At 41.2% G+C, this 27,457-nt stretch overlaps 1 protein-coding gene across 3 annotated transcripts in view; it reads right to left on the bottom strand.

Annotated features, from left to right (window-relative positions):
• The window catches only part of LOC139381168 (glutamate--cysteine ligase catalytic subunit-like), a 35,451-nt gene extending 24,225 nt beyond the window's left edge, over nt 1–11,226 (bottom strand). Inside the window, exon 1 of one of the 3 annotated variants that reach the window (XM_071124548.1) lies at nt 10,607–11,226. In XM_071124548.1, coding sequence (XP_070980649.1) covers nt 10,607–10,756 — 150 coding nt within the window. In that variant the 5' untranslated portion in view covers nt 10,757–11,226. Of the gene's footprint in view, nt 1–8,849; nt 8,993–10,606 lie in introns of those variants that run through there. The other 2 variants (XM_071124550.1, XM_071124551.1) reach the window with 2 other exon arrangements.
• Nucleotides 11,227–27,457: the final 16,231 nt, after the last annotated feature.

Genomic DNA, 27,457 nt, shown 5'->3' with positions numbered 1-27,457 from the left:
ACATACACCGTAGCCAAATATATTAAACTCAGATTTTCACAATTCCTGACATGTCATCCAAGTAAAAATTCCTTGTCTTAGGTCAGTTAGGATCACCACTTTATTTTACAGAATGTGTAATGTCAGAATAATAGTAGAGAAAATTATTTATTTCACATTTAATTTTTCATCACATTCCTAGTGGGTCAGAAGTTTACATACACTCAATTAGTATTTGGTAGCATTGCCTTTAAATTGTTTAACTTAGGTCAAACGTTTTGGGTAGCCTTCCACAAGCTTCCCGCAATAAGTTGGGTGAATTTTGTCCGATTCCTCCTGACAGAGCTGGTGTAACTGTCTGGTTTATAGGCCTCCTTGCTCACACACGCTTTTTCAGTTCTGCCCACAAATGTAGTATAGGATTGAGGTCAGGGCTTTGTGATGGCCACTCCAATACCGTGGCTCTGTTGTCCTTAAGCCATTTTGCCACAACTTTGGAAGTATGCTTGGGGGCATTTTATAAAAGTGGCCAGTGATACGAGTCTGTAGTTAGCAGCCTCTCTGAGTTAGTGATTGCTGTTTAACAGTCTGATGGGCTTGATTGTGCATCTGTTTGAGGGTTTCAGGTGACAAGCCAAATTTCTTCAGCCTCCTGAGATTGAAGAGGCGCTGTTGCGCCTTCACCACACTGTCTGTGTGGGTGGACCATTTCAGTTTGTCTGTGATGTGTACGCAGAGGAACTTAACTTCACACTTTCTCCACTACTGTCCCTTTGATGTGGATGGTGGGGGTGCTCCCTCTGCTGTATCCTGAAGTCCACGATCATCTCCTTTGTTTTGTTGACGTTGAGCGAGAGGTTGTTTTCCCTGACACCACACTCCGAGTGCCCTCCCCTTCTCCCTATAGGCTGCCTCGTCGTTGTTGGTAATCAAGCCACTACTGTGGTGTCGTCTGCAAACTTGATAATTGAGTTGGAGGCGTGCATGGCCACGCAGTCATGGGTGAACAGGGAGTACAGGAGGGGGCTGAGCACACACCCTTGTGGGGCCCCAGTGTTGAGCGTCAGCGAAGTGGTGATATTGATTCCTACCTTCACCACCTAGGGGTGGCCCATCATAAAGTCCAGGACCGAATTGCACAGGGCGGATTGAAAGCCAGGGACTCCAGCTTAATGATGAGCTTGGAGGATACTATGTGTTGAATTCTGAGCTTAGTCAATGAACAGCATTCTTACATAGGTATTCCTCTTGTCCAGGTGGGATAGGGCAGTGTGATGGCGATTGCGTCGTCTGTGGACCTGTTGGGGGTGGTATGCAAACTGAAGAGGGTCTAGGGTGGCATGATCCTTGACTAGTCTCTCAAAGCACTTCATGATGACAGAAGTGAGTCATGGTGGCCATCTTGTCAGGACAGCAGACTGGGATATTTAATATGTCCGTAAACACACCAGCCAGCTGGTCTGCGCATGCTCTGAGGATGCGGCAAGGGATGCCGTCTGGGCCAGATGACTTGCGAGAGTTAACACGTATAAATGTCTTACTCACATCGGTCACGGAGGAGCGGTGTTAGCGGGCCGCGATGGTGGCACAGTATTATCCTCAAAGCGGGCGAAGGTGTTTAGTTTGTCTGGAAGCGAGATGTCGGTGTCCGTAACGTAGCTGGTTCTCTTTTTGTAGTCAGTGATTTCCTGTAGACCCTGCCACACACGTCTCGTGTCTGAGCCGTTGAATTCCAACTCCACTTTGTCTCTATAGCAACATTGCTTGTTTGATTGACTTGAGGGAATAACTACAGTTAATATTAATTCAGCCATATTCCCAGTCCTCTTTCCATGGTTAAATGCGCTTTCTGTTTTGTGCGAATGCCACCATCCATCCACGGTTTCTGGTTAGGGTAGGTTTTAATAGTCAGTGGTACAACATCTCCAATGCACTTCCTTATAAACTCACTCACCGAGTCAGCGTATAGATCGGTGTTATTCTCTCAGGCTGCTCGGAACATTTCCCAGTCAGTGTGGTCAAAACGATCTTGAAGCGTGGATGAATGCATGTATGCCTTGTATGCATCATGGAAGTTAGAGTAGCGGTGATCAAGTGTATTGTTGCTGCAATCAACATGCTGATAGAATTTAGGTAGCCTTGTTCAAATTTGCTTTGTTAAAATCGCAGGCTAAAACAAATGCAGCCTCAGGATTTTTGGTTTCCAGTTTGCATAGAGTCCAGTGAAGTTCCTTGAGGGTCGTCGTGGTGTCTGCTTGAGGGGGAATATACACAGCTGTGACGATAACTGATGAGAATTCTCTTGGGAGATAATATGGCTGGCATTTGATTGTAAGGAATTCTAGGTCGGGTGAGCAGAAGGACTTGAGTTCCTTTATGTTGTGATTACACCATGAGTCGTTAATCATGAATTATACACCCCCGCCCTTCCTCTTCCCAGAGAGGTGTTTATATATGTTGGTGCGACGCATGAAGAAGTCCGGTGGCTGAACCGACTCCGAATCCCGAGAGAGCCATGTTTCCGTGAAACAGAGAATGTTATAATTTCATCTACCCTGTTGTCAAGAGACTGGACATTTGCGAGTAGTATGCCCGGAAGCAGTGGGCAGTGTGTACATCTACGGCGTCTGACCAGGAGACCAATCCGTCTGCCTCTTCTGCGGCGACGTTGTTTTGAGTCGGCTTCTGGGATTAGATCTAAAGTCCTGGGTGGTGGTCTGAACAAAGGATTAATTCTAGAAAGTCGTATTCCTGGTTGTAATGTTGGTAAGTTGACATTGCTCTGATATCCAATAGTACATCGTCTTGGCTGTGTGCTTGGGGTTGTTGTCCTGTTGGAAGGTTGAACCTTACCCCAGTCTGAGGTCCTGAGAGCTCTGGAGCAGGTTTTCATCAAGGATCTCTCTGTACTTTGCTCCATTCATCTTTCCCTTGATCCTGACTAGTCTCCCTGTTGCTGAAAAACATCCCCACAGCATGATGCTGCCACCACCATGCTTCACCGTGGTGATGGTGGCAGGTTTTTTTTGGTACTCTTCCCAGATCTGTGCAGCGACACAATCCTGTCTCGGAGCTCTATTCCTTCGAACTCATGGCTTGGATTTTGCTCTGACATGCACGGTCAACAGTGGAACGTTATATACAGTCGTGGCAAAAAGTTTTGAGAATGACACAAATATTAATTTCCACAAAGTTTGCTGCTTCAGTGTCTTTAGATATTTTTGTCAGATGTTACTATGGAATACTGTAGTATAATTACAAGCATTTCATACGTGTCAAAGGCTTTTATTGACAATTACATGAAGTTGATGCAAAGAGTTAATATTTACAGTGTTGATCCTTCTTTTCAACACCTCTGCAATCGGCCCTGGCATGCAGTCAATTAACTTCTGGGCCCCATCCTGACTGATGGCAGCCCGTTCTTGCATAATCAATGCTTGGAGTTTGCCAGAATTTGTGGGTTTTTGTTTGTCCACCAGGCTCAAGGATTGACCACAAATTCTCAATGGGATTAAGGTCTGGGGAGTTTCCTGGCCATGGACCCAAAATATCGATGTTTTGTTCCCCGAGCCACTTAGTTATCACTTTGCCTTATGGCAAGGTGCTGGAAAAGGCATTGTTCTTCACCAAACTGTTCCTGGATGGTTGGCAGAAGTTGCTCTCGGAGGATGTGTTGGTATCATTCTTTATTCATGGCTGTTTTCTTAGGCAAAATTGTGAGTGAGCCCACTCCCTTGGCTGAGAAGCAACCCCACACATGACTGGTCTCAGGATGCTTTACTGTTGGCATGACACAGGACTGATGGTAGCGCTCACCTTGTCTTCTGCGGACAAGCTTTTTCCGGATGCCCCAAACAATCGGAAAGGGGATTCATCAGAGAAAATGACTTTACCCCAGTCCAATCCCTGTACCTTTTGCAGAATATCAGTCTGTCCCTGATGTTTTTCCTGGAGAGAAGTGGCTTCTTTGCTGCCCTTCTTGACACCAGGCCATCCTCCAAAAGTATTTGCCTCACTGTGCGTGGAGATACACTCACACCTGCCTGCTGCCATTCCTGAGCAAGCTCTGTACTGGTGGTGTCCCGATCCCGCAGCTGAATCAACTTTTTAGGAGACGGTCCTGGAACTTGCTGGACTTTGAGCGCCCGGAAACCTTCTTCACAACACTTGAACCACTCTCCTTGAAGTTCTTGACGATCCGATAAATGGTTGATTTAGGGGCAATCTTACTGGCAGCAATATCCTTGCCTGTGAAGCATTTTATGTGCAAAGCAATGATGACAGCACGTGTTCCCTTGCAGGTAACCATGGTTGACAGAGGAAGAACTGATTCCAAGTACCACCCTCTTTTTGAAGCTTCCAGTCTGTTATTCAAACTCAATCAGCATAATAGAGTGATCTCCAGCTTTGTCCTCGTCAACACTCACACCTGTGTTAACGAGAGAATCACTGACATGATGTGAGCTGGTCCTTTTGTGGCAGGGCTGAAATGCAGAGGAAATGTTTTCTGGGATTCAGTTCATTTGCATGGCAAAGAGGGACTTTGCAATTAATTGCAATTCATCTGATCACTCTTCATAACATTCTGGAGTATATGCAAATTGCCATCATAAAAACTGAGGCAGCAGACTGTGAAAATGTATATGCGTCATTCTCAACTTTTGGCCACGACTGTAAACATCATCCTTTCCAAATCATGTCAAATCAATTGAATTTACTACAGGTGGACTCCAATCAAATTGTAGAAACATCAAGGATGAGCAATGGAAACAGGATGCACCTGAGCTCAATTTCAAGTCATAGCAAAGGGTCTGAATACATACGTAAAAAAGGTTTTTATTTTTTATACATTTGCAAAAAAATTCTAAAAACCTGTTTGTTTTCGGTTTGTCATTATGGGCTATTGTGTGTAGATTGATGAGGGAAAACAATTTAATCCATTTTAGAATAAGGCTGTAACGTAACAAAATGTGGAAATGTCAAGGATTCTGAATATTTTCCATATGCAATAAGTTAATCAAAATAGTTTAAACTATTCTAGCAAATGTTGATTTTAGCAACCCGTTACCAACTGACAGCTAAGTTATCTAGCTAGCTAAAGTTAGCATAGAAGGCAGGCTAACGTAACTTGCCAGTCCATTTTTTTTTTGTTTTTACACCTTTATTTAATCTTTATTTAACTAGGCAAGTCAGTTAAGAACACATTCTTATTTTTAATGACGGCCTAGGAACGGTGGGTTAACTGCCTCGTTCAGGGGCAGAACGACAGATGTTCACCTTGTCAGCTCGGGGGATTCCGATCTTGCAACCTTTCAGTTAACTAGTCCAACGCAATACCGACCTGCCTCTCTCTCGTTGCACTCCACAAGGAGACTGCTTGTTACGCAAATGCAGTAAGCCAAGGTAAGTTGCTAGCTAGCATTAAACTTCTTCTAAAAAACAATCAATCAAGCCTCCCGGGTGGCGCAGTGGTTAAGGGCGCTGTACTGCAGCGTCAGCTGTGCCACCAGAGACTCTGGGTTCGCGCCCAGGCTCTGTCGTAACCGGCCGCGACCGGGAGGTCCGTGGGGCGATGCACGGGTTAGGGAGGGTTTGACCGGTAGGGAAATCCTTGTCTCATCGTGCACCAGCGACTCCTGTGGCGGGCCGGGCACAGTGCGCGCTAACCAAGGTTGCCAGGTGCACAGTGTTTCCTCCGACACATTGGTGCGGCTGGTTTCCAGGTTGGATGGCGCTGTGTTAAGAAGCAGTGCGGCTTGGTTGGGTTGTGTATCGGAGGACGCATGACTTTCAACCTTCGTCTCTCCCGAGCCCGTACGGGAGTTGTAGCGATGAGACAAGATAGTAGCTACTAAACAATTGGATACCACGAAATTGGGGAGAAAAAGGTGTAAATTTCAACAAAAACACAAAAAAACAATCAATCATAATCACTAGTTAACTACACATGGTTGATGATATTACTAGATATTATAGCTAGTATGTGTTGCATATAATCTGACTGAGCATACAAGTATCTAAGTATCTGACTGAGCGGTGGTAGGCAGCGGTGGTAGGCAGGCGCGTAAACATTCATTCAAACAGCACTTTTGTGCGTTTTGCCAGCAGCTCTTCGTTGTGCTGTTTATGACTTCAAACCCATCAACTCCCGAGATGAGGCTGGTGTGACCGAAGTGAAATGACTGGCTAGTTAGCGCGCGCTAATAGCGTTTCAAACTTCACTCGCTCTGAGCCTTGGGGTGGTTGTTTCCCTTGCTCTGCATGGGTAACGCTTCTATGTGGTGGCTGTTGTCGTTGTGTTGCTGGTTCGAGCCCAGGGAGGAGCGAGGAGAGGGACGGAAGCTATACTGTTACACTGGCAATACTAAAGTGCCTATAAGAACATCCAATAGTCAAAGGTTAATGAAATACAAATGGTTTAGAGGGAAAAAGTCCTATAATAACTACAGCCTAAAACTTCTTACCTGGGAATATTGAAGACTCATGTTAAAAGGAACCACCAGCTTTCATATGTTCTCATGTTCTGAGCAAGGAACTGAAACGTTAGGTTTCTTACATAGCACATATTGCACTTTTACGTTCTTCTCCAACACTTTGTTTTTGCATTATTTAAACCAAATTAAAACATGTTTCATTATCTACTTGAGGCTAAATTGATTTTATTGATGTTTTATATTAAGTTAAAATAAGTGTTCATTCAGTATTGTTGTAATTGTCATTATCACAAATACATTATTATTATTTATTTTATTTTTAAAATCGGCCGATTAATTGGTATCAGTTTTTTTGGTCCTCCAATAATCGGCATCGGGGTGTTGAAAAATCATAATCGGTCGACCTCTAAAAGAAATGTCTCAAAATAAAATCTCAATAGGTGCAAACCATGACAAATAAGCATATTAATTCAGTGAAACACTTAGTTACCAAACCCTTTTTAGATGAAGATGTTCTAAATGTCTGTCCTATTGAGGGTTTCAGGTTCCCATGAAATGTAAACCATCTTATAGAGAACAAAATCTCTCCATTTTCTAAGAGACTAGTATTCATACAAATGGTTCCATAGCCTAAATAACTGAATAATAAATAAGTTACTGAACAAAGTTGTCTAAATCAAAAACAGTTATGCATTGGTCAGCTGCTTTGAATGGGTTCAATGTTTATGGACAGAGTATAAACATCGAAGCATCCATTTGCAGGGGTGGAAGTAACGAATTAAAACTACTCACGTTCCTGTAATTGAATAGCTTTTCTGTGTACTTTTTCAAAGGCTGTACTTTCACTTAAGTACATTTTCAAAACTATCCATTACAGAGTACAATCTGGAAAAAGGATACACATCATGGCAAGCACATAAATGTTGCGCCTTTTGTAGCATCTAGAAATATTCACTTGTTTGTCAGTGACAAGTAACATGACCAGATGGACCAATACAATTCAATTCCACGCATCGCACAAAAACAGCCCAATCATAGCTGTGTACGCAAACTAAATGATGATCGGTAGCAGGATTTTCTGGCTGTAAAAAAAGGCCATGCCATGAAAAAAAAAAAAAGGTTTCCTAATCAACTTGAAAAATAAATAATAAGCTCTGCTTATCAAAGATGGTGGAGGTGGCTGGCTACAAAAATTCTGCATCAAACTTGAGGAAACATGTAATGGTACAAAAAGTAAATGTATAAATATATTTTATCACCATGAATGGTGTTTATTGTGTAGGCTAACAAAGTGTTGCTATGAGCCATTTGCAATCAATCTGTAGCATAATGCTAACATTAGCTAGCTCATCCTGTTGCTAGCTAGTTAGAAGCTAACCCTGACCAACGTCTTTACACAGCTGAAGGAACTATAAGCTGTAGTGCGGGCTACAACCGCATTGACATTATAGTGGCTAGTAGCTAGCCATCTGCGTGGTGCCTCTCACAGGCAAATGTTGACAAGCGTGTCATTAATTTGATCTGTGAGGGCCAACAGCCATTCTCTGTGGTCGAAAAACCAGCTTTTAAAAAGTTGGTAATCACCCTGCATCCTCAATGCAAAGTCATCTCCAGACCTACTGTTCGTTCAAGAATACATGAATCTGCCAATCACACCTTGGCAGGGTAAATTATATTGACACCATCACCGATTGTTGGACAGCTCGTCAAAGGAGTTACATCGTGGTCACATGTCACTGGACAGATGAAGAAACTCTGGTGAGAAGTTCTGCTGCATTAGTTTGCAAGAGATTGAGAGGTTCCCACACATTTGATGTGCTTGCAGGTGCCCTCGATGACATCCATTGTGCATACAGGATCAGGGGGAAAGTGATAAGATCCACAACAGACAGTGGATCAAACTTCATCAAAGCATTCAATGTTTTTGGTGAGCAGAGCCAGCAGACCGAGACTCAGATGCTGAAGAGCCAGCAGAGCAGGTTGAATACCAAGACTCATATTCCATCCTGGTTAATGGCCTAGAATATAAACTCCCTCAGCATCAACGGTGTGCATGTCACCTGCTGAACCTCATTGCTACAGATTCTGTGTTGGCAGAAACAAATAGTGATAGCTACAAAAGGTTGTCCAGGTCATCTTTTGCCAAATGCCAAGCGGAATAAAATGGGGCGGTCAACCTTAGCTGCTGAAGTTGTAGAGAATGAGTGCAAACTGCAGTTCATCCATCCAAATCAAACACGTTGAAACTCAACTTCCCTGGCTGTGGAGAGGATCACACATAATTCAAGAGAAGGGGGAGGATGCCAAAAGAAATGAGTGTGAAGAATTAAAAGTGAAAATGTGAGTAGCAATTATTTGAATCAATGTTATGTTTTCCTATTACAGTAATATTTATTGTCCATGAAATGTTAGAATTCTAAGAGGTACTACATTTACCTTAATCTTTCAGGCTGAGCCCAGCAGAAATGTCCTTCTTGAATGAAAACTTCAAAGTGATGAAGCCTTTGGTCTCAGCTTTGAACATTCTACAGTCTGAGATCAACACGCATATGTGGTGGCTGCTGCCAGTGATCTTCTTACTAAAAACAAAACGTCAAAGGCTGGAAGCATCTTGCCAAATGTACCTACCACTTATCAGAGCCATTCAGAACAGTCTCCAAAAGCACTTTGGAGAAATGATGGAGGAGCCACAGCTTATTGCTGCTGCAATCCTTCTGCCAAAGTTCAAGACGTCTTGGACTGACAAAGCTGATGTCATCACAGCCGGTATGATTTCTTTACTCCAAAAGGTTTTAACCTCATTGTCCATATGATGATATATTTTAGTCTGAGTCTTTTCTTTGTTTTTTTGTTATGTTTTCTTTTTTTCCATTATTTACAGGTACTGGACAATAACTGTCCAGCACAACAGGTGCTGGACAATAACCTTTTCATATAACTATGTTTGGGCACAGCCAGACATGGACTCACCTCATTAGAGAATTTGTTGGGTCTGAATGTATTTGAACAACTCAAATCAATCTCAGTATCTCAGAATAACAAGGGCCGGAAGTCTGTGTTAGAGCTATTGCAATGCCAATAATATGATTGTGTTGCCAGCCACATACAGAGTATGCTGAAACACTGAATATGTGAATGTTGTGTTGTTTCCAATGTACAGGTTTGGCGTACCTGAAGAATCATCTTGACACAATCACACAGGACGAGACTGCTCATCCAAGGCAGCATTCATATGATGAAGAGGATTTCTTCACTGACAACCAAACGGTCAGAAGGTACAGGGGAGCTGGATGGGTATCTTGCTAGTCCATTGGACGAAATGGATTTACTTCATTTGTTTCCGTACATAAATAATTTGCCGCCTGTGAGCGTCTTTGTAGCTGTGCTGGACTACGCTTCACTGCAAAGTGAGCTAGGATAGACTCAATTAACTTCGAAAATCAGCTCCTACTGAAACTGAATGGCAAATTCAGAGACAACTGGAGTGAGTTAAGTGGTCAATAGGCAGTTCCACAAAAAAATATGCCTTTGGAACATTTGTATATGTGAAGTTGAAGATGTAACATTAAAAATCAGCTGTGCTGAATCTTATCTTGTTGGATATTTTCTGGTGTTTTATGGAACATTTAGCTTGTCAAGCATTACATGTAAACAATATTACATATACAGTAGTATATATAAAAGTTTTTGTAAAAGTTCTTATAAAAGGAGAATAAAAATAACCATCAAAATGAAATTTTCATATAGCTAATTATTTTTTAACTTCGTAACTTTTACTCCGAGTACATTTAAAAAAAAAAGTGCTACTTTTTACTTTTAGTTGATTCATAGTTTTTTTTTTTTTACACCAGTACTTTTACTTCTACTTGATTACAATTTAATTAAAGTAACAGTACTTACTGCTTGAGTAGGATTTGACAGTACTCTTTCCACCCCTGTCCATTTGTGTGATTAATGGAAACATTTGTATGATTATCATTTGTATGATCTACTGTACCTATGCCCAGATGTGACTGATATCAACACTAGTTACTGTAAATCGGTTACACATTTCACCATCACAATCAAGTTGGCACGTTGTCAACATAGTTGCAACTTCATTGGTGATAGAGCACACTCACTGACTGACATTACTGAGATCACATGGAATGAAAAAATACGTTTATGTAAAAGTTCGGCCATGGCAGCCTTACCTCATCGCCCCATAACAATACATCCTTCTGTCGTTCTTTCACCTTGTTATAGATGTTGAGAAACTGAACGATGCCATGCTTCCTGACATGGTCTGCATACTTTTTGGTTTCTTCCCAGTTGAGCGGTGACCCTTGTGACAGCAAACCCATAGCACAAGCGTTCGGCACCAACAGCGAGACTAGCGCGTACAATTTTGTTAAGCTACCGTTAGCTATTAATTTTGCTCGTTAGCTAACGTTATTTAGCCAAGTTCAGCAATGTTGAAAGTAATTAGCTAGCTACAAAACAAAACTCAAGCAAAATTAACACTGATGTAGTTATTTAAATTGTAACGCTGATACTAGCTAGACAAAAAGGGGGAGGCCTTCACATATCTCTTGCTATCTAGAAAGCTAATACAATGTCCCACGCGCGGAATAGAAATGCCAAGGTTGTTACCCCATGCAATACCTATTTAATTCAGAATAGCAATTACACTTAAATATATTTCCCCGTGATTGAATCACTTCCTTATAACGTTAGTGAGAAACGGTCAATTCAATCCGCTAGCCAAGCATCCACTGTTTGAGTGTGCAAAATGTCCTAGTTCACAGACTTAACGTTGACTGAACACACGTGACCGTGTGGCGCGCGTCATGTTATGACTCAGCAATCTTTCCCTCCTCCCTCAAAACCTTCAATGAACATTATTCTTAATTTGGCATGGCAAAACCAGTCTACTAAGTATGTATACAATTTATATATATATATATATATATATATATATATATTTTTTTTAAAGATTATTATTATTATACGTGTATGTGTATTTCTTTCCATTGTATTGTAAAATAATTAATAAATCATCTTACAAAAAAAACTATATATTTTTGTACACACACTTTAGTAGACTGGTTTTGGTAGGTCTACTATAACATAATGTTAATTTAAGGTTTTGGGGAGGAGGGTAAGATTGCTGAGTCATAACATGACCCACCCCCACACAGTCACTTGTTCAGTCACATCACCACCCCAGACCAGCTGCTCACACCCCAGCTCCAGCACCCACATCACTCTCTGCCACATGGCCTCAAACTGGACCATTTTGTTTATCTCCTTCACCCACACACTTTCAACATTTAGATAATAAGCATTTTACCTTTCCATTGAGTTAACGATGGAGGGCTGGTTGATTTCCAGTTTTTAAGTCTGTGTTGACGAGAAAAGTATCTTTCAACCCATTGGGTATCTCACTGCACCTTCATATGCCATAACTTTAAATATGCAGACAGACAGATTAAAAGTACATTTCCATTGTAATACTTCCAACAGCCAACTTTCTAACTCTGCCCATAATTTTGGGACTTTATAGCATTCCCAGAAGCCATGGACTATTGAGTCATTGTTAGTTTTACACTAAAGACATACCTCTGCTATTGTGCTGTAGAATTTGTGAATTTAGTCTCTTGTGTAATACATTCTATACATTAATTTATACTGGATTAAGCACACATTTTCGTTAACTGCAATTTAGTTAGTTACGTTCCAACATCCCCTCCATCTTGTGCCAATATCAGTTATTTTTAAGTCTTTGTTCGAATAGTTTATGCTTTTTCTTAGGGAATGTCAGTTGGATCGGTCTCTCCAAGGTTTTGTATATCGTAGCAATCATATAAATATAATTTTCTGACACAAACAGGATTCCCTCAAGATTGTTCTTATGTCCAAAGATTTCAAATAGAAATGTCTGCATACAAAACTTTTAAGTTGCATGTATTTGAAAATATCTACATAGGACAGTCCAACATTGCTTTTTAATTCTGTCATGGAAATACATGTATTTCATATTACCAAGTAATTTACGGTTTCTATGACATTAGTTCTCCATGTGGACCAATTTATGGGTGAATTCGGAATAACTATGAAAGGATTGTTCCATAGAGTTGTGTTTTAGGGAGTGATATTTGTTCTTGTACAATACGTTTCATTTTCTTCCATATTGTTATAGTGTTCTTAACTATGATGTTGTTAATGTTCTTAGCTTGATCCTTTGAAAATAGACATGTGAAAAGATTCTGTGGATGACCATCCGTATCTTCAATATGTACCCATTGTTCCTCTTTAGTGCATTTTACTATACACTGGTTACAGTGTCGATTTTAGCATCTAAATCTTGGTGGGGCTAAAAAAAAACATGCCAACAAAGCCACTGCACTACACAACCCTAAACAATACATTAATTGCACTATAACAGTGACAAATGATGCCCACAAACTGTTACGCCCTACATAAAGCTGTCCCAACAGCAGTTTTCTTTTCAGCACCATGGAGTGAATCCTTACCACCACTACACCTGGTTATCAGGAGCCTTGTCTGGCAGCAAAACAGTTAATTCAGACTCATTTACTGCCTTTAAAAAAACATAGCTGATATGGCTGACTTGCTTAAACAAATGTGGTTTCTGCTGACAATTGAGATGTACAAACTATGGCATAAGGGAACGATGAGTGGATAAGAGACAATCCGTAATTTCGATTAAGACATTCATGAGCAATCTAAGATGGGCGTAGTCAATATAACTATTTGTTAAGAACTTTTGAAATGTACAGCGACAGAATTCAGAACATGGGCCGTTCTTACAGTATTCTCTCTGTAAACCAAATCAGAACCATGGATAAATAAAAGGGGCATATAAGCAGACAATGAAAGCTCTTACAATATTCGATGAGGACATTTCTCTAAAACAGGCTATAGGCCTGATGTGCACCACCAAGTCAGCACAGTAGGCTAATTTGGAAAAGGACCAAATTATTACGGTGAGGCACATGGGCTGCTAACAGCTTACTACACAACATACCCTTAATATTACTTTCTTAGCTACAGTATACATATCTCTCTGTCATATTACATAATTTATGCATACAATAAATTTTTGGACTCACCTTATTGTGCTGTGCCCACTTGAACAGGAAGGTGGAGCGGCGGTCCTTCTTGTGGGTAAATTCTGTCATCAAAGTCATTGGTGGAGTAGAAGGCTGGTGGTCTCTATAGGCCAGTAGGTAGACAGTGAGGCCATCCTACCTTCGCACCTCTCAAGGCATGTTCTCTTGATAAGTGTGTGAATTGGACAATTTTCCAGCCCTGTTACACCCTGATCTGCTTCACCAGTCCTTGTGATTGTCTCCACCCTCCTCCAGGTGTCGCCCATCTTCCTCATTATCCCCTGTGAATTTATACCTGTGTTCTCTGTTTGTCCGTTGCCAGTTCGTCTTGTTTGTCTAGTCAACTAGCGTTTTTGTTCTCAGCGCCTGCTTTTCCCAGTCTCTCTTTTTCTCTTTCTCTTTTTCTTTTTCTAGCCCTCCTGGTTTTGACCCTTGCCTGTCCTGACTCTGAGCCTGCCTGCCTGACCACTCTGCCTGAGCCTGCCTGCCATCCTGTACCTTTGCCCCACCTTTGGATTGTTGACCTCTGCCTACCCTGAAACTGCCTGCCATCCAGTACCATTGCCCCACCTCTGGTTTACTGACTCCTGAATGCCTTGACCTGTCTATTGCCTGCCCCTGTTGGAATATTAAACCATTGTCAATTCGACGTGTCTGCATCTGGGCCTTTCCTTGATTCCTGATAGGTCCTGCTAAGCATTTGAAATGTAACGAGTACTTTTGGGTGTCAGGGAAAATGTTTGGAGTAAAAAGTACATTATTTTCCTTAGAAATGTAGTGAAGTAAAAGTTGTCCAAAGTATAATTGTAAAGTACAGATAACCCTGAAACTACTTAAGTAGTACTGGACATTGGGCACAGATTTGTGCGGCGATTGTTACGTACATTTGGGTGCGTACCATTATCTTCCACAAGCACTTACCATTCCCCCATTGGACACATGACTCACACTGTGATTCATGCATCCAAGGTAACCCAACAGTGGCGGTTAAATAAAAATAAACAAATCAGAATAACAAATAAAATTAGAATTACAACCCTTGATAACTCCATAAGGAAATAATTGTTTCCCATAAGGGAATTCAAGTAATAGTAAAATAGACTAGAGACAGGTTTCCCTCACACCACTCATGCACTTGTTGTGTGTGAGTAGCTCACCTGCCCCTCCCTTTGTGCTTTCTTCACAGTTCAGGGTCAGCGCTCCGTCTTTCTCCTTCTCGCCCATCCAATTCAGAATTAGAACTATTGATTCATTATAAATGGTAAAGAAAAAAGGCCAGGTATATAAACACAAATCTGGTGAGATTTGTATCAACAACAATACCCTTCTTAATTATCAGCGTTTACATATTATATTTAAATTTTAACCAATGTCACTGATCTTTCTAGCGAGGGTGATCAGACCTCACCAGAAGTTTAGGACAGAGGTCATTCAACACCATTAAGTGAATCTGTTCTTAACCTTTTATTTCGCTGTATGTCAAACATTCTCTATACCAGGGTAACATTGGGTTCTTCAGTACATTTCTTATCAGGAGAACTTACATGTGTTCAATCAAAATTCAGACAATAGACACTTCAGAAATTGACATTTGTGTGCCATTTAAGGTGCATCCTTTTTAACCTGTGAAGAACCTACTAAAGCCAAATAGAAAAACCACACACAATAAATCAGACAGTAATAACACCACTACACATATTCATAACATGTGGGCTGCGTGTGTATACTGTTGTTTGGTTAAACGTAGGGCAAAAACAAACAAATTGCCAGGCCTACTTAATTTGGGAGCTCCCTTGATTAACAGCCAGATCCAGGTACCTTTATACTTTATAGTACTGCAGAATTTCACTAATTGCTCTTCCAAGGCAGCAGCCTCAGGAAGCATTTCAAAGGAAGAGATTCAGAATCATTGTTAAACTCATCAGAATACTTTGTAGAGGACATTCCATCAGTCCTGGAAGAGAAAATAAACAGTTAGTTTTCATTATACTACATCTTAATCAATCCTAAAAATTCACAATTTTATTTAAGTTCTAAAAATTTCCTATTTGGTACTACTATGCCTATGTACCTCACTCTCTTTTTTAATCAAGCTTACTGCATTTTGGGCAGGAAGCCTCAATAAAACCATGTGTATACATAATCATACTGAAGACAGATGATTCAGGGTCCAATTAAGCAAAATAGACACTAAAGTAAACAATCCCAGAGCTCCTTTCACTTGCGATATTATCATCTAGACCTGTTATATTGACATATGGCTTGCATTCTGTACTAATCAAAATATGAAACCTGTTGTTTAACAAATCTTCTAGGGCCTGCAAATAGTTGCTGCTGGCTTATCAGGGGGCCATTCCGGAGTGCTTGAAAAATATGTCTCTCATCCTGCTCGAGAAACTATATGCATCTTCACCATCAGTCATAACACAGGATGTAATTTTGGTCCAATCTACTCGAGTAGGGTAATAGTAACACTACTGCTGTTACGGCTTCTATTTCCCCTGGCAGGTTCTGTGGGGGTCTCCCAATCAGCGTCCCTAGCCAATTGGGTGCAGCAACTGCATCCTAATCAATTCTGGACTAGATGTACAACATCTCCAGTTGTGCAGGAATAAACGTTTACAATGTTTGTACTTCGATGAGCTGGAGGAGGAGGTGGAGGAAAATCTGAAGGACATTTCAATTTTATGTGCTCCAGTGGAAGATACAAAACCACTGGAGTTGGGGGTTGAGGCTGTGTACGGGGGACCTAAGGGAGGGGTCAGTTTATCTGCACCTTGTGGATTTTTCCTAGCTTGATTTAATTCTTGATGAAGGCTCTGATTAACATGGCGATGATATTTGTCGTCGGAGGCGATTTTAAAATTAACTGGATCAGCACCTTCAACTGTACACTTAGAGGGTTTAACACCCATGATTTCTAATTGATTTCTTAGTCCTCTATTATTACACAAAATCTCTGGTAACCCATTATACACACATGCAACTTGATAACCCTCTCATGTGTGCAAACCAATTATATATATTATGATACTTCTCTACAATCCCATTATACACACATACGACATGATAACCCTGTCATGTGTGCAAACCGATTACTTATATTATAATACTTCTTTGGTAACCTATTATGCACACAAAGGACTTGATAACCCTCTGATTATATATATAATTGTAGGCTATTGAATTCCTACTTGCAGGCTATCCAAATCCTGCTGTAGGCTATCCAATTCTTATTTGCAGGCTATCCAATTTCTTCTAATATACCGTTCTAATAGTATATTTCACGTGTTTGTAGGTAATCCAATCCCTACTATTGGAGACACATAATGTAAATCAGTTTCCTTAGATTTACTCTCTGCATCTATTTCCTTAGATCCTCTGAACCGATTTCCTTAGGTTCTACTGTTCACCGGCCAGATGAATTCTAGTTCAATAGTTCTGCAAATTTAACCCCAACATTTAATGGATGAGGAGGACAAGAAATCCCTTATCATTAACGCTCGACTGGAAAACAGTCCCTCACTGAGATTTTTGAATGTCTCTTCTTAGTTGTGACCGGAGGGATGCCTGGGTCAAAGACAAGTGAAACGGGTCAAGAAGTCAGATTGCTCTCATCCAGGTCACGGCACCAAATCTTGTGGAAAACTGCATCCAAAAACTCTAGGCAGAGACTATTGAAGGGATAATAGTGAATATTTAATAGCTTTAGCTTGAAGAGTAAGTAGTTCTCTGCCCCTTATAAAGTGGGAGGTAATAATACAATCATATTGTTACACAACAGTTATTTTACACAAGCAACAGTTCCAGAACACAGAACAAAGTATAAACCTTGAGAAGTTACAACAGCTCACCCCAATTCTGCTACCACAATGCTACTTATCCCTGGAGCTGGCCCTGCACACGTCTGGAAGTCACTTTGGACAAGCACCTCTTTTATCTCAAGAGTTTTCTGAACTATTAACCTCTGTATGCCCCACCTTCTCCAACATTTTAATTTTGGGAGACTTTAACATCCATGTTGACTCACCCAAGCATGGCTGCTGACTTTCTTAACTTTCTGGACTGTCTCTAAACCTTGTGCAATATGTAAATGTTCCCACCCACAATCGTGGACAGACCGACTATATTATCCCTGGAGATGTCCCTGCCTTGATCTTGGATGTCCTGACCTGGAGCTAGGCATCTCTGACCACAAGGCTGTGACACTGTCTCTGACGGATGCAACTCTTCTCCACTGCCCAAAAAGGACCATTAAATTCTGTAACCGGAGGAAACTTAACCTATCCCAGAAACACATCCAGCCCACCTTTGAGTCTGACTCAAAGGTCAGACTCAAAGGCTCACTGCATTCTTTTAGTCATGTAGTGTATGTATGTGTGGGGAGGAAAGCCTACTATTATCTTCCTACAAACTAGTCAGGATCATGCTATGCTGCCTATGTTGTTCCTGCTGTTACCCCAGTACCGCCAAATCACCCTTTCTCCCACTTGTATAGGAGGACCATTGTAGCCGGCCCTGCAAAACATTTTTTCTCTGCATTCATTCCCAATTAAGGCATAACAACTGTGCTTGATTCCATTAGGGAACTAGCATGTCTGCACCCGAACACAAGGCCATTGTGTTCTGGAACTGTAGCTTGTATTAAATTACTGTTGTGTAAATGATATGATTGTATTATCACCTCCCACTATATAAGGGACATGGAAGTCTAGTGATGCACCGATATGACATTTTTGGCCGATACCGATGTTTTCCTTGCCAAAAAAACCCGATACCAATAACCGATATTAAGGATCGGACCCTTTTTAAAAATGTTTTGCCTAAAATGACATACCCAAATCTAACTGCCTGTAGCTCAGGCCCTGAAGCAAGCATATGCATATTCTTGATACAATTTGAAAGGAAACACTTTGAAGTTTGTGGAAATATGAAAGGAATGTAGGAGAATATAACGCATTAGATCTGGAAAAAAAAACAATTCTGTACCATCATCTTTGAAATGCAAGAGAAAGGCCATAATGTATTATTCCAGCCCAGGTACAATTTAGATTTTGGCCACTAGATGGTAGCAGTTCATGTGCAAAGTTTTATACGGATCCAATGAACCATTGTATTTCTGTTAAAATGTTTGTGTCAAGACTGCCCAAATGTGCCTGGTTTGTTTGTTATTAACTTTTCAAGTTCAAAACTGTGCACTCTTCTAAAACAATAGCATGGTATTCTGTCACTGTAATAGCTACTGTAAATTGGACTGCGCAGTTAAATTAACAAGAATTTAAGCTTTCTGCCAATATCAGATATGTCTATGTCCTGGGAAATGTTATTGTTACTTACAACCTCATGCTAATCGCATTAGCCTATGTTAGCTCAACCATCCCGTGGGGGACCCACCAATCCTGAAGTAGTTTTAATGGTGGTCGGACCCATCTATGTGAAGCTAGCCACAATAAGGATTAGCCACAATAGTGGACTTTGCAGTTAGCCTTCAAAATAAAAGTTTGTCATTGACATTTATGCAAATGAATACAAATAGTAGAATTATGCCATAATTGAATAGATCATGCTAAACTAGGTTGGAATGATGTTATATAAAATCAACAGAAGACAATCATTTGTTAATTTGTCAAAAATCTGTTCAAATCACACTGGATGTATTATACTTTATAATTGCATTGGGGCATACTTATTTCACTGTACAGCCTTACCAATGGATTGTGGATCAATGACATGGGGTATCAATCTATTCAGTGTCACCCAGAGAACATTAGCGTCGTTGCTCTTATTGCGGGACTCTGAAACAATTGTGAATTGAGACACATTTATTGTCAACCTAACCTACACTATTCCTGAGGAAAAACAATACAGTGTGTATGTTTTGGAGAAAAAAATTGCTTGGGTATTGAGTAGACTGATACCCCATTTCATTGATCCCCAATCCTTAGGTAAAGCTGTACAGTGCAATATGAATGTCAATACACACAATAGGCTGACTGGGGAGGTGATTCACACAGTCACAAAAAAAAAAAAAAAAAAAAAAAGAGCAATAGTACAACGCTAATATTTGTGTAAACTCTGCACAGTTGTGTTCTGTGGGTGCTGCCGAGTAGACTGATACCCCATTTCATTGCTTCACATTCCAACCTTGTTTCACGTTATCTTGTCTAAAAATGTCATGATTCCACCAATTGTAACCTTTCAAAGGGGTACTTTTATTTTGAAGGCAAACCGCAAATTCCACAATTGTGCCTAATCCTTATTGTGTCTAGCTTCACAACACATAACCCGGTCTGGTCGAGCCTCACTAGCCAGTTGAAGCTAGGTGGCTGCTTATAACATCAGCTTTGGGCAACAGGGTTAAGTAGCTGGCTAGCTATTTATTTTCATGAACTGAGGTTCAATTTCAATAGGCGAACAACAAGTGGCTACCTAGCTAATACTTACAAGGATTCCTAAATCATTGCTAAGAATAATGAAGATGACTGCAGTTTCTACTGGTCATTGTTTTCGGGCTGGTTGTATTGGTGCTAGCTAGATACCAAGCTAAAGCTAGCTAGCTACCCCAGAAGTTGCGATCAAATAAATAATGCTTTATTACCAACGCGGTATTGTAAACATATCGTTCGTGGCTGGTGTTTGCTTGTTTGCAGACTTTTTGGTACAGCTTTGACAGTCCTACTGATAGTTGTGGTGGTGCTTGGCTTGCATGTGCAAATTCAGAACACACAGCATTCTATAATAGAACTGTGTTATTTGATGTGTAAAACTAATGCTTATTTAATGCATCAAGTAGTGTTATTATTAACTAGTGTTATTTGACTTATCTTTTTTGACACAGAAAGACCCAAACGGCGTTCCATAGTATGTCGTGAAACTAATTGCAGTGACGCTTTTACTGTGTATCACCGGTAGGGCAACATCTGAATGCTATTACTGTGTAACTCCGGTAGGGTAACATCTGAAAAATAACTCACTTGGTAGTGTGTACCGGTGCTCAACCAGTCACGAAAGCCAACATCACCCACGACAGAGAACGGTTGATTGTCAAGGGCAATGAATTCCATTATATTGGTGTTAATGGATTTCGCCTTTGAGTTGTCTCGCTGACATTTTCTTACTCTTTCAAATGACCGCTCGATTTGTTGACTGCTTGATCCACACAACAGACATTGTGGGCTAGGTTAAGCATGCTGTGTTGCACGTGTAGCACAGCATTTTACGTGGGTCATTACGTCAAAAAACTCAGCAAAACAAGAAACGTCCCTTTTTTAGGACCCTGTCTTTCAAAGATAATTTGTAAAAATCCAAATAACTTCACAGATTTTCATTGTAAAGGATTTAAACACTGTTTCCCATTTTGTTCAATGAACCATAAACAATTAATGAACATGCACCTGTGGAACGGTCATTAAGACACTAACAGCTTACAGACGGTAGGCAATTAAGGTTACAGTTATAAAAACGTAGGTCACTAAAGAGGCCTTTCTACTGAATCTGAAATACACCAAAAGAAAGATAACCAGGGTCTCTAATCATCTGTGTGAACGTGCCTTAGGCATGCTGCAAGGAGGCATGAGGACTGCAGATGTGGCCAATAAATTGCAATGTCTGTACTGTGAGACGCCTAAGACAGTGCTACAGGGAGACAGGACGGACAGCTGATCGTCCTCGCAGTGTCAAACCACGTGAAACAACACCTGCACAGGATCGGTACATCCGAGCATCACACACGGCACAACCCAAGGGGGGGGGGGGTGACGCACCCCTCAAGTGACGCACCCCTCCTAGGGACGACATGGAAGAGCACCAGTAAGCCAGTGACTCAGCCCCTGTAATAGAGTTAGAGGCAGAGAATTCCAGTGGAGAGAGGGGAACCAGCCATGCAGAGACAGCAAGAGTGGTTAGTTGCTCCAGTGCCTTTCCGTTCACCTTCACACTCCTGGGCCAGACTACACTCAATCATAGGACCTACTAAAGAGATGAGTCTTCAATAAAGACTTAAAGGTTGAGACCGAGTTCGTGTCTCTCACATGTGTAGGCAGACCATTCCATAAAAATGGAACTCTATAGGAGAAAGCCCTGCCTCCAGCTGTTTGCTTAGAAATTCTAGGGACAGTAAGGAGGCCTGCGTCTTGTGACCGTAGCTTACGTGTGGGTATGCACGCACGGCAGGACCAAATCGAAGAGATAGGTAGGAGCAAGCCCATGTAATGCTTTGTAGGTTAGCAGTAAAACCTTGAAATCAGCCCTTGCCTTAACAGGAAGCCAGTGTAGAGAGGCTAGCACTGTAGTAATATGATCACATTTTTGGGTTCTAGTCAAGATTCTAGCAGCCGTATTTAGTACTAACTGAAGTTTATTTAGTGCTTTATCCGGGTAGCCGGAAAGTAGAGCATTGCAGTAGTCTAGAAGTAACAAAAGCATGGATTAATTTTTCTGCATAATTTTTGGACAGAAAAGTGCTGATTTTTGCAATGTTACATAGATGGGAAAAAGCTGTCCTTGAAACAGTCTTGATATGTTTGTCAAAAGAGAGATCAGGGTCCAGAGTAACGCCAAGGTTCTTCACAGTTTAATTTGAGATGACTGTACAACCATTAAGATTCAACAGATGATCTTTGTTTCTTGGGACCTAGAACAAGCAGCTCTGTTTTGTCTGAGTTTAAAAGTATAAAGTTTGCAGACATCCACTTCCTCATGTCTGAAACACAGGCTTCTAGCGAGGGCAATTTTGGGGCTTCACCATGTTTCATTGAAATGTACAGCTGTGTGTCATCCACATAGCAGTGAAAGTTAACATTATGTTTTCGAATGACATCCCCAAGAGGTAGAATATATAGTGAAAACAATTGTGGTCCTAAAATAGAACCTTGAGGAACACCGAAATTTACAGTTGATTTGTCAGAGGACAAACCATCCACAGAGACAAACTGATAAGATCTAAACCAGGCCAGAATTTATCCGTGTAGACCAATTTGGGTTTCCAAAGGGTATCAAAAGCAGCACTAAGGTCTAGGAGCACGAGGACAGATGCAGAGCCTCGGTCTGACACCATTATAATCTCATTAACCACCTTCACAAGTGCAGTCTCAGTGCATTGATGGGGTCTAAAACCAGACTGAAGCATTTTGTATACATTGTTTGTCTTCAGGAAGGCAGTGAGTTGCTGTGCAACAGCTTTTTCATTTTTTTTGAGAGGAATGGGAGATTCGATTTAGGTCGATAGCTTTTTTATATTTTCTGTTTCAAGGTTTGGCTTTTTCAAGAGAGGCTTTATTACTGCCACTTTTAGTGAGTTTGGTACACATCCGGTGGATAGAGAGCCGTTTATTATATTCAACATAGGAGGGCCAAGCACAGTAGTTTAGTGGAATAGGGTCAATATGCAGCTTGAAGGTTTAGAGGCCATGATTATTTTCATCATTGTGTCAAGAGATATAGTACTAAAACACTTGAGTGTCGCACTTGATCCTAGGTCCTGGCAGAGTTGTTGAGACTCAGGACAACTGAGCTGTGGAGGAATATGCAGATTTAAAGAGGAGTCCGTAATTTGCTTTCTAATGATCATGATCTTTTCCTCAAAGAAGTTCATGAATTTATCCCTGCTGAAGTGAAAGCCATCCTCTCTCGGGGAATGCTGCTTTTTAGTAAGCTTTGCGATAGAATCAAAATGCATTTTGGATTGTTCTTATTTTCCTCAATTAAGTTGGAAAAATAGGATGATCGAACAGCAGTGAGGGCTCTTCGATACTGCACGGTACTGTCTTTCCAAGCTAGTCGGAAGACTTCCAGTTTGGTGTGGCGCCATTTTCGTTCCAGTTTTCTGGAAGCTTGCTTCAGAGCTCGGGTATTTTCTGAATACCAGGGAGCTAGTTTCTTATGACAAATGTTTTGTTTTTTGTTTTTAGGGGTGCGACTGCGTCTAGGGTGTTGCGCAAGGTTAAATTGAGTTCCTCAGTTAGGTGGTTAACAGATTTTTGTACTCTGACGTCCTTGGGTAAGCGGAGGGAGTCTGGAAGGGCATCTATGAATCTTTGGGTTATCCGAGAAGTTATAGCATGACTTTTGATGATCCTTAGTTGGGGTCAGAGCATATTATTTGTTGCGATTGCAAACGTAATAAAATGTTGGTCCGATAGTCTAGGATTATGAGGAAAAACATTAAGATCCACAACATTTATTCCATGGGACAAATCTAGGTCCAGAGTATGACTGTGGCAGTGAGTAGGTCCGGAGACATGTTGGACAAAACCCAGTTGATGAAAGCCTTTTGGAGTGGGTCTGTCGACTTTTCCATGTGAATATTAGTCACCAAAAATGTGAATATTATCTGCCATGACTAAAAGGATCGATAGGGATTCAGGGAACTCAGTGAGGAACGCTGTATATGGCCCAGGAGCCCTGTAAACAGTAGCTATAAAAAGTGATTGAGTAGGCTGCATAGGTTTCATGACTAGAAGCTCAAAAGACGAAAAGGGCTTTTTTTTTTTGTAAATTGAAATTTGGCGTCATAAATGTTAACAACACCGCCTTTGCGGGATGCGCGGGGGATATGGTCACTAGTGTAACCAAGAGGTGAGGCCTCATTTAAGACAGTAAATTAATCAGGCTTAAGCCATGTTTCAGTCAGGCCAATCACATCAAGATTATGATCAGTGATTAGTTCATTAACTATAACTTCCTTGGAAGTGAGGGATCTAACATTAAGTAGCCCTATTTTGAGATGTGAGGCATCACAATCTCTTTCAAAAATGGCAGGAATGGAGGAGGTCTTTATTCCAGTGAGATTGCTAAGGTGAGCACCGCCATGTTTAGTTTTGTCCAACCTAGGTCGAGGAACAGACACAGTCTCAATGGGGATAGCTGAGCTGACTGTGCTAGTGGCAGACTCCACTAAGCTGACAGGCTAGCTAACAGCCTGCTGCCTGGCCTGCACCCTATTTCATTGTGGAGCTAGGGGAGTTAGAGCCCTGTCTATGTTCGTGGATAAGATGAGAGCACCCCTCCAGCTAGGATGGAGTCCGTCCCTCCTCAACAGGCCAGGCTTGGTCCTGTTTGTGGGTGAGTCCCAGAAAGAGGGCCAATTATTTACAAATTCTATCCTTTGGGAGGGGCAGAAAACAGTTTTCAACCAGCAATTGAGTTGTGAGACCCTGCTGTAGAGCTCATCACTCCCCATAACTGGAAGGGGGCCAGAGACAATTACTCGATGCCGACACGTCTTTCTCGCTGATTTACACGCTGAAGCTATGTTGCACTTGGTGACCTCTGATTGTTTCATCCTAACATCGTTGGTGCTGACGTGGATAACAATACCCCTATACTCTCTACACTCGCCAGTTTTAGCTTTAGCCAGCACCATCTTCAGATTAGCCTTAACGTCGGTAGCCCTGCCCCCTGGTAAACAGTGTATGATCGCTGGATGATTCATTTTAAGTCTAATACTGCGGGTAATGGAGTCGCCAATGACTAGGGTTTTCAATTTGTCAGAGCTAATGGTGGGAGGCTTCAGCGTCTCAGACCCCATAACAGGAGGAGTAGAGACCAGAGAAGGCTCGGCCTCTGACTCCGACTCGCTGCTTAATGGGGAGAATCGTTTGAAAGTTTCTGTCGGCTGAATGAACGACACCGGTTGAGCATTCCTACAGCATTTCCCTCCAGAAGTCATGAGAAAGTTGTCCGGCTGCGGGGACTGTGCGAGGGGATTTATACTACTATCTGTACTTACTGGTGGCACAGACACTGTTTCATCCTTTCCTACACTGAAATTACCCTGCCTAAAGATTGCGTCTGAAGCTGGGCTTGCAGCACAGCTATCCTCGCCATAAGGAGATTGTTCTCCTGTATATTATGAGTACAGCGACTGCAATTAGAAGCCATCATGTCAATGTTACTACTTAGCTTCGGCTGGTGGAGGTCCTGATGAACCACGTCCAGATAAAACGTCCGGAGTGAAAAAGTTGAATGACAAAAGTAGAGCGAGGGAAAAACAAAAAATATAAACAGTAATTAAAAAGTAAAAACCCTAAAGTTGTCATGTAGCAAAGTAAGGTTAGCAACAAAACACACAGCAGCACGTAAACAAGTCTGCCAGAAATGTCCGGGAACTTGCAGGGGCCTTGGTGGAAGAGTGGGGTAACATCTCACAGCAAGAACTGGCAAATCTGGTGCAGTCCATGAGGAGGAGATGCACTGCAGTACTCTGATGGCCACACCAGATGCTGACTGTTACTTTTGATTTTGACCCCCCTTTGTTCAGGGACACATTATTCAATTTCTGTTAGTCACATGTCTGTGGAACTTGTTCAGTTTATGTCTCAGTTGTTGAATCTTATGTTCATACAAATAGTTACACATGTTAAGTTTGCTGAAAATAAACACAGTTGACAGTGAGAGGAAGTTAATTTTTTTGCTTAGTTTAAGTATGCACGTCAGCTTTGACATTGGTTTTGCACATCGGCATTAAACTAGACATCGGGCCGATATCGATGTTGCCATTTTTAGCTAATATTGGCCGATTCTTATATGTTCACCGATATATCGTGCATCCCTACATGGAACGATTTAATCTCTGAGCTCCTGAGATCAGAGAGGGATCTACCTTGTAGTTGCTTGTATTAAAGATTCACTATTATACCTTAAATAGTCTCTGCCTGGATTCTTTGGATACAGTTTTCCACAACAGAGGCATAAACGGTTGCTTAGGATCCTCGGCCACTATGGGGCCGCCGACTCCTGAGTTTTTTTAGAAACTCAGTCGGGGATCTCAACTTACTATTGAGAGCTGAATAGTAGAATACACAAGGTGCAAGTTCGAAATTTGGTTGTGCATCAGCAGTTTATATCTTGTTTTGTCAGTCACTGACAGTCTCTCAATTAACCATGTCAGCTAATAAAGTTAGTTAGTTAGTTTAGCCAGTTATCTATATGGACCGGGAATGCAGGGCACATGCCCAGGTGCCCTTACCTCCAGAGAGCCCACATTGTTTTTCTTAGTCACCCTCACTCAGATATCATTAACATGGTATATGCCATGGCAAAATTAGTAGAACTGCAGGAAATATGGTTTAAAACAGAAAAAAATGGTCTGCCCTATGATAAAATTTGTAGAATTACATTAAATGTATTATGAAATTGCAAACATTTTTCCTCGCCCCACGGCAGAATGAGTAGAATTGCATGGAATTTGTTATACAACTGCACAAATGTCTCTCTGCCCCATGGCAAAAGGAGTAGAATTGCATGATATTTGTTATAAAATTGCAAAATGTGTAAAACTGCTTTAAACTTGTTTTATAACTGCAACATTTTCTCTACTTCCTTTTGCAAATGTGTCGAATTTCAGTATGCTAACTTTAAAAAGTGACTGCCCCTAAAAAACAACTAATCCCTTGAAAATGGCCTATCCGGCATCGATATGAGTCAGAAACTGAAACGATGTTCGCTGAGAGTCAGGAAACATTTCAGGGAATGAATGTTTTAATAAAATAAACAGAACAGAATATAATACAAAACAAGAACTTCGAACAACGCACAGACGTGAAACAGAAACAATGATGCCTGGGGAAGGAACCAAAGGGAGTGACATATAGGGCAGGTAATCAAGGAAGTGATGGAGTCTAGGCGAGTCTGACTATGCGCAGGTGCTTGTAACGATTTTTATTTATTTTTATTTCACCTTTATTTAACCAGGTAGGCAAGTTGAGAACAAGTTCTCATTTACAATTGCGACCTGGCCAAGATAAAGCAAAGCAGTTCGACACATACAACGACACAGAGTTACACATGGAGTAAAACAAACATACAGTCAATAATACAGTATAAACAAGTCTATATACGATGTGAGCAAATGAGGTGAGATAAGGGAGGTAAAGGCAAAAAGGCCATGGTGGCAAAGTAGATACAATATAGCAAGTAAAACACTGGAAT

Source organism: Oncorhynchus clarkii, chromosome 23 (assembly GCF_045791955.1).
Source record: "Oncorhynchus clarkii lewisi isolate Uvic-CL-2024 chromosome 23, UVic_Ocla_1.0, whole genome shotgun sequence".
NCBI lineage: Eukaryota > Metazoa > Chordata > Actinopteri > Salmoniformes > Salmonidae > Oncorhynchus > Oncorhynchus clarkii.
The sequence above is the reverse complement of the archived record's forward strand: the minus strand, read 5'-3'. Positions and strand labels throughout refer to the sequence as shown.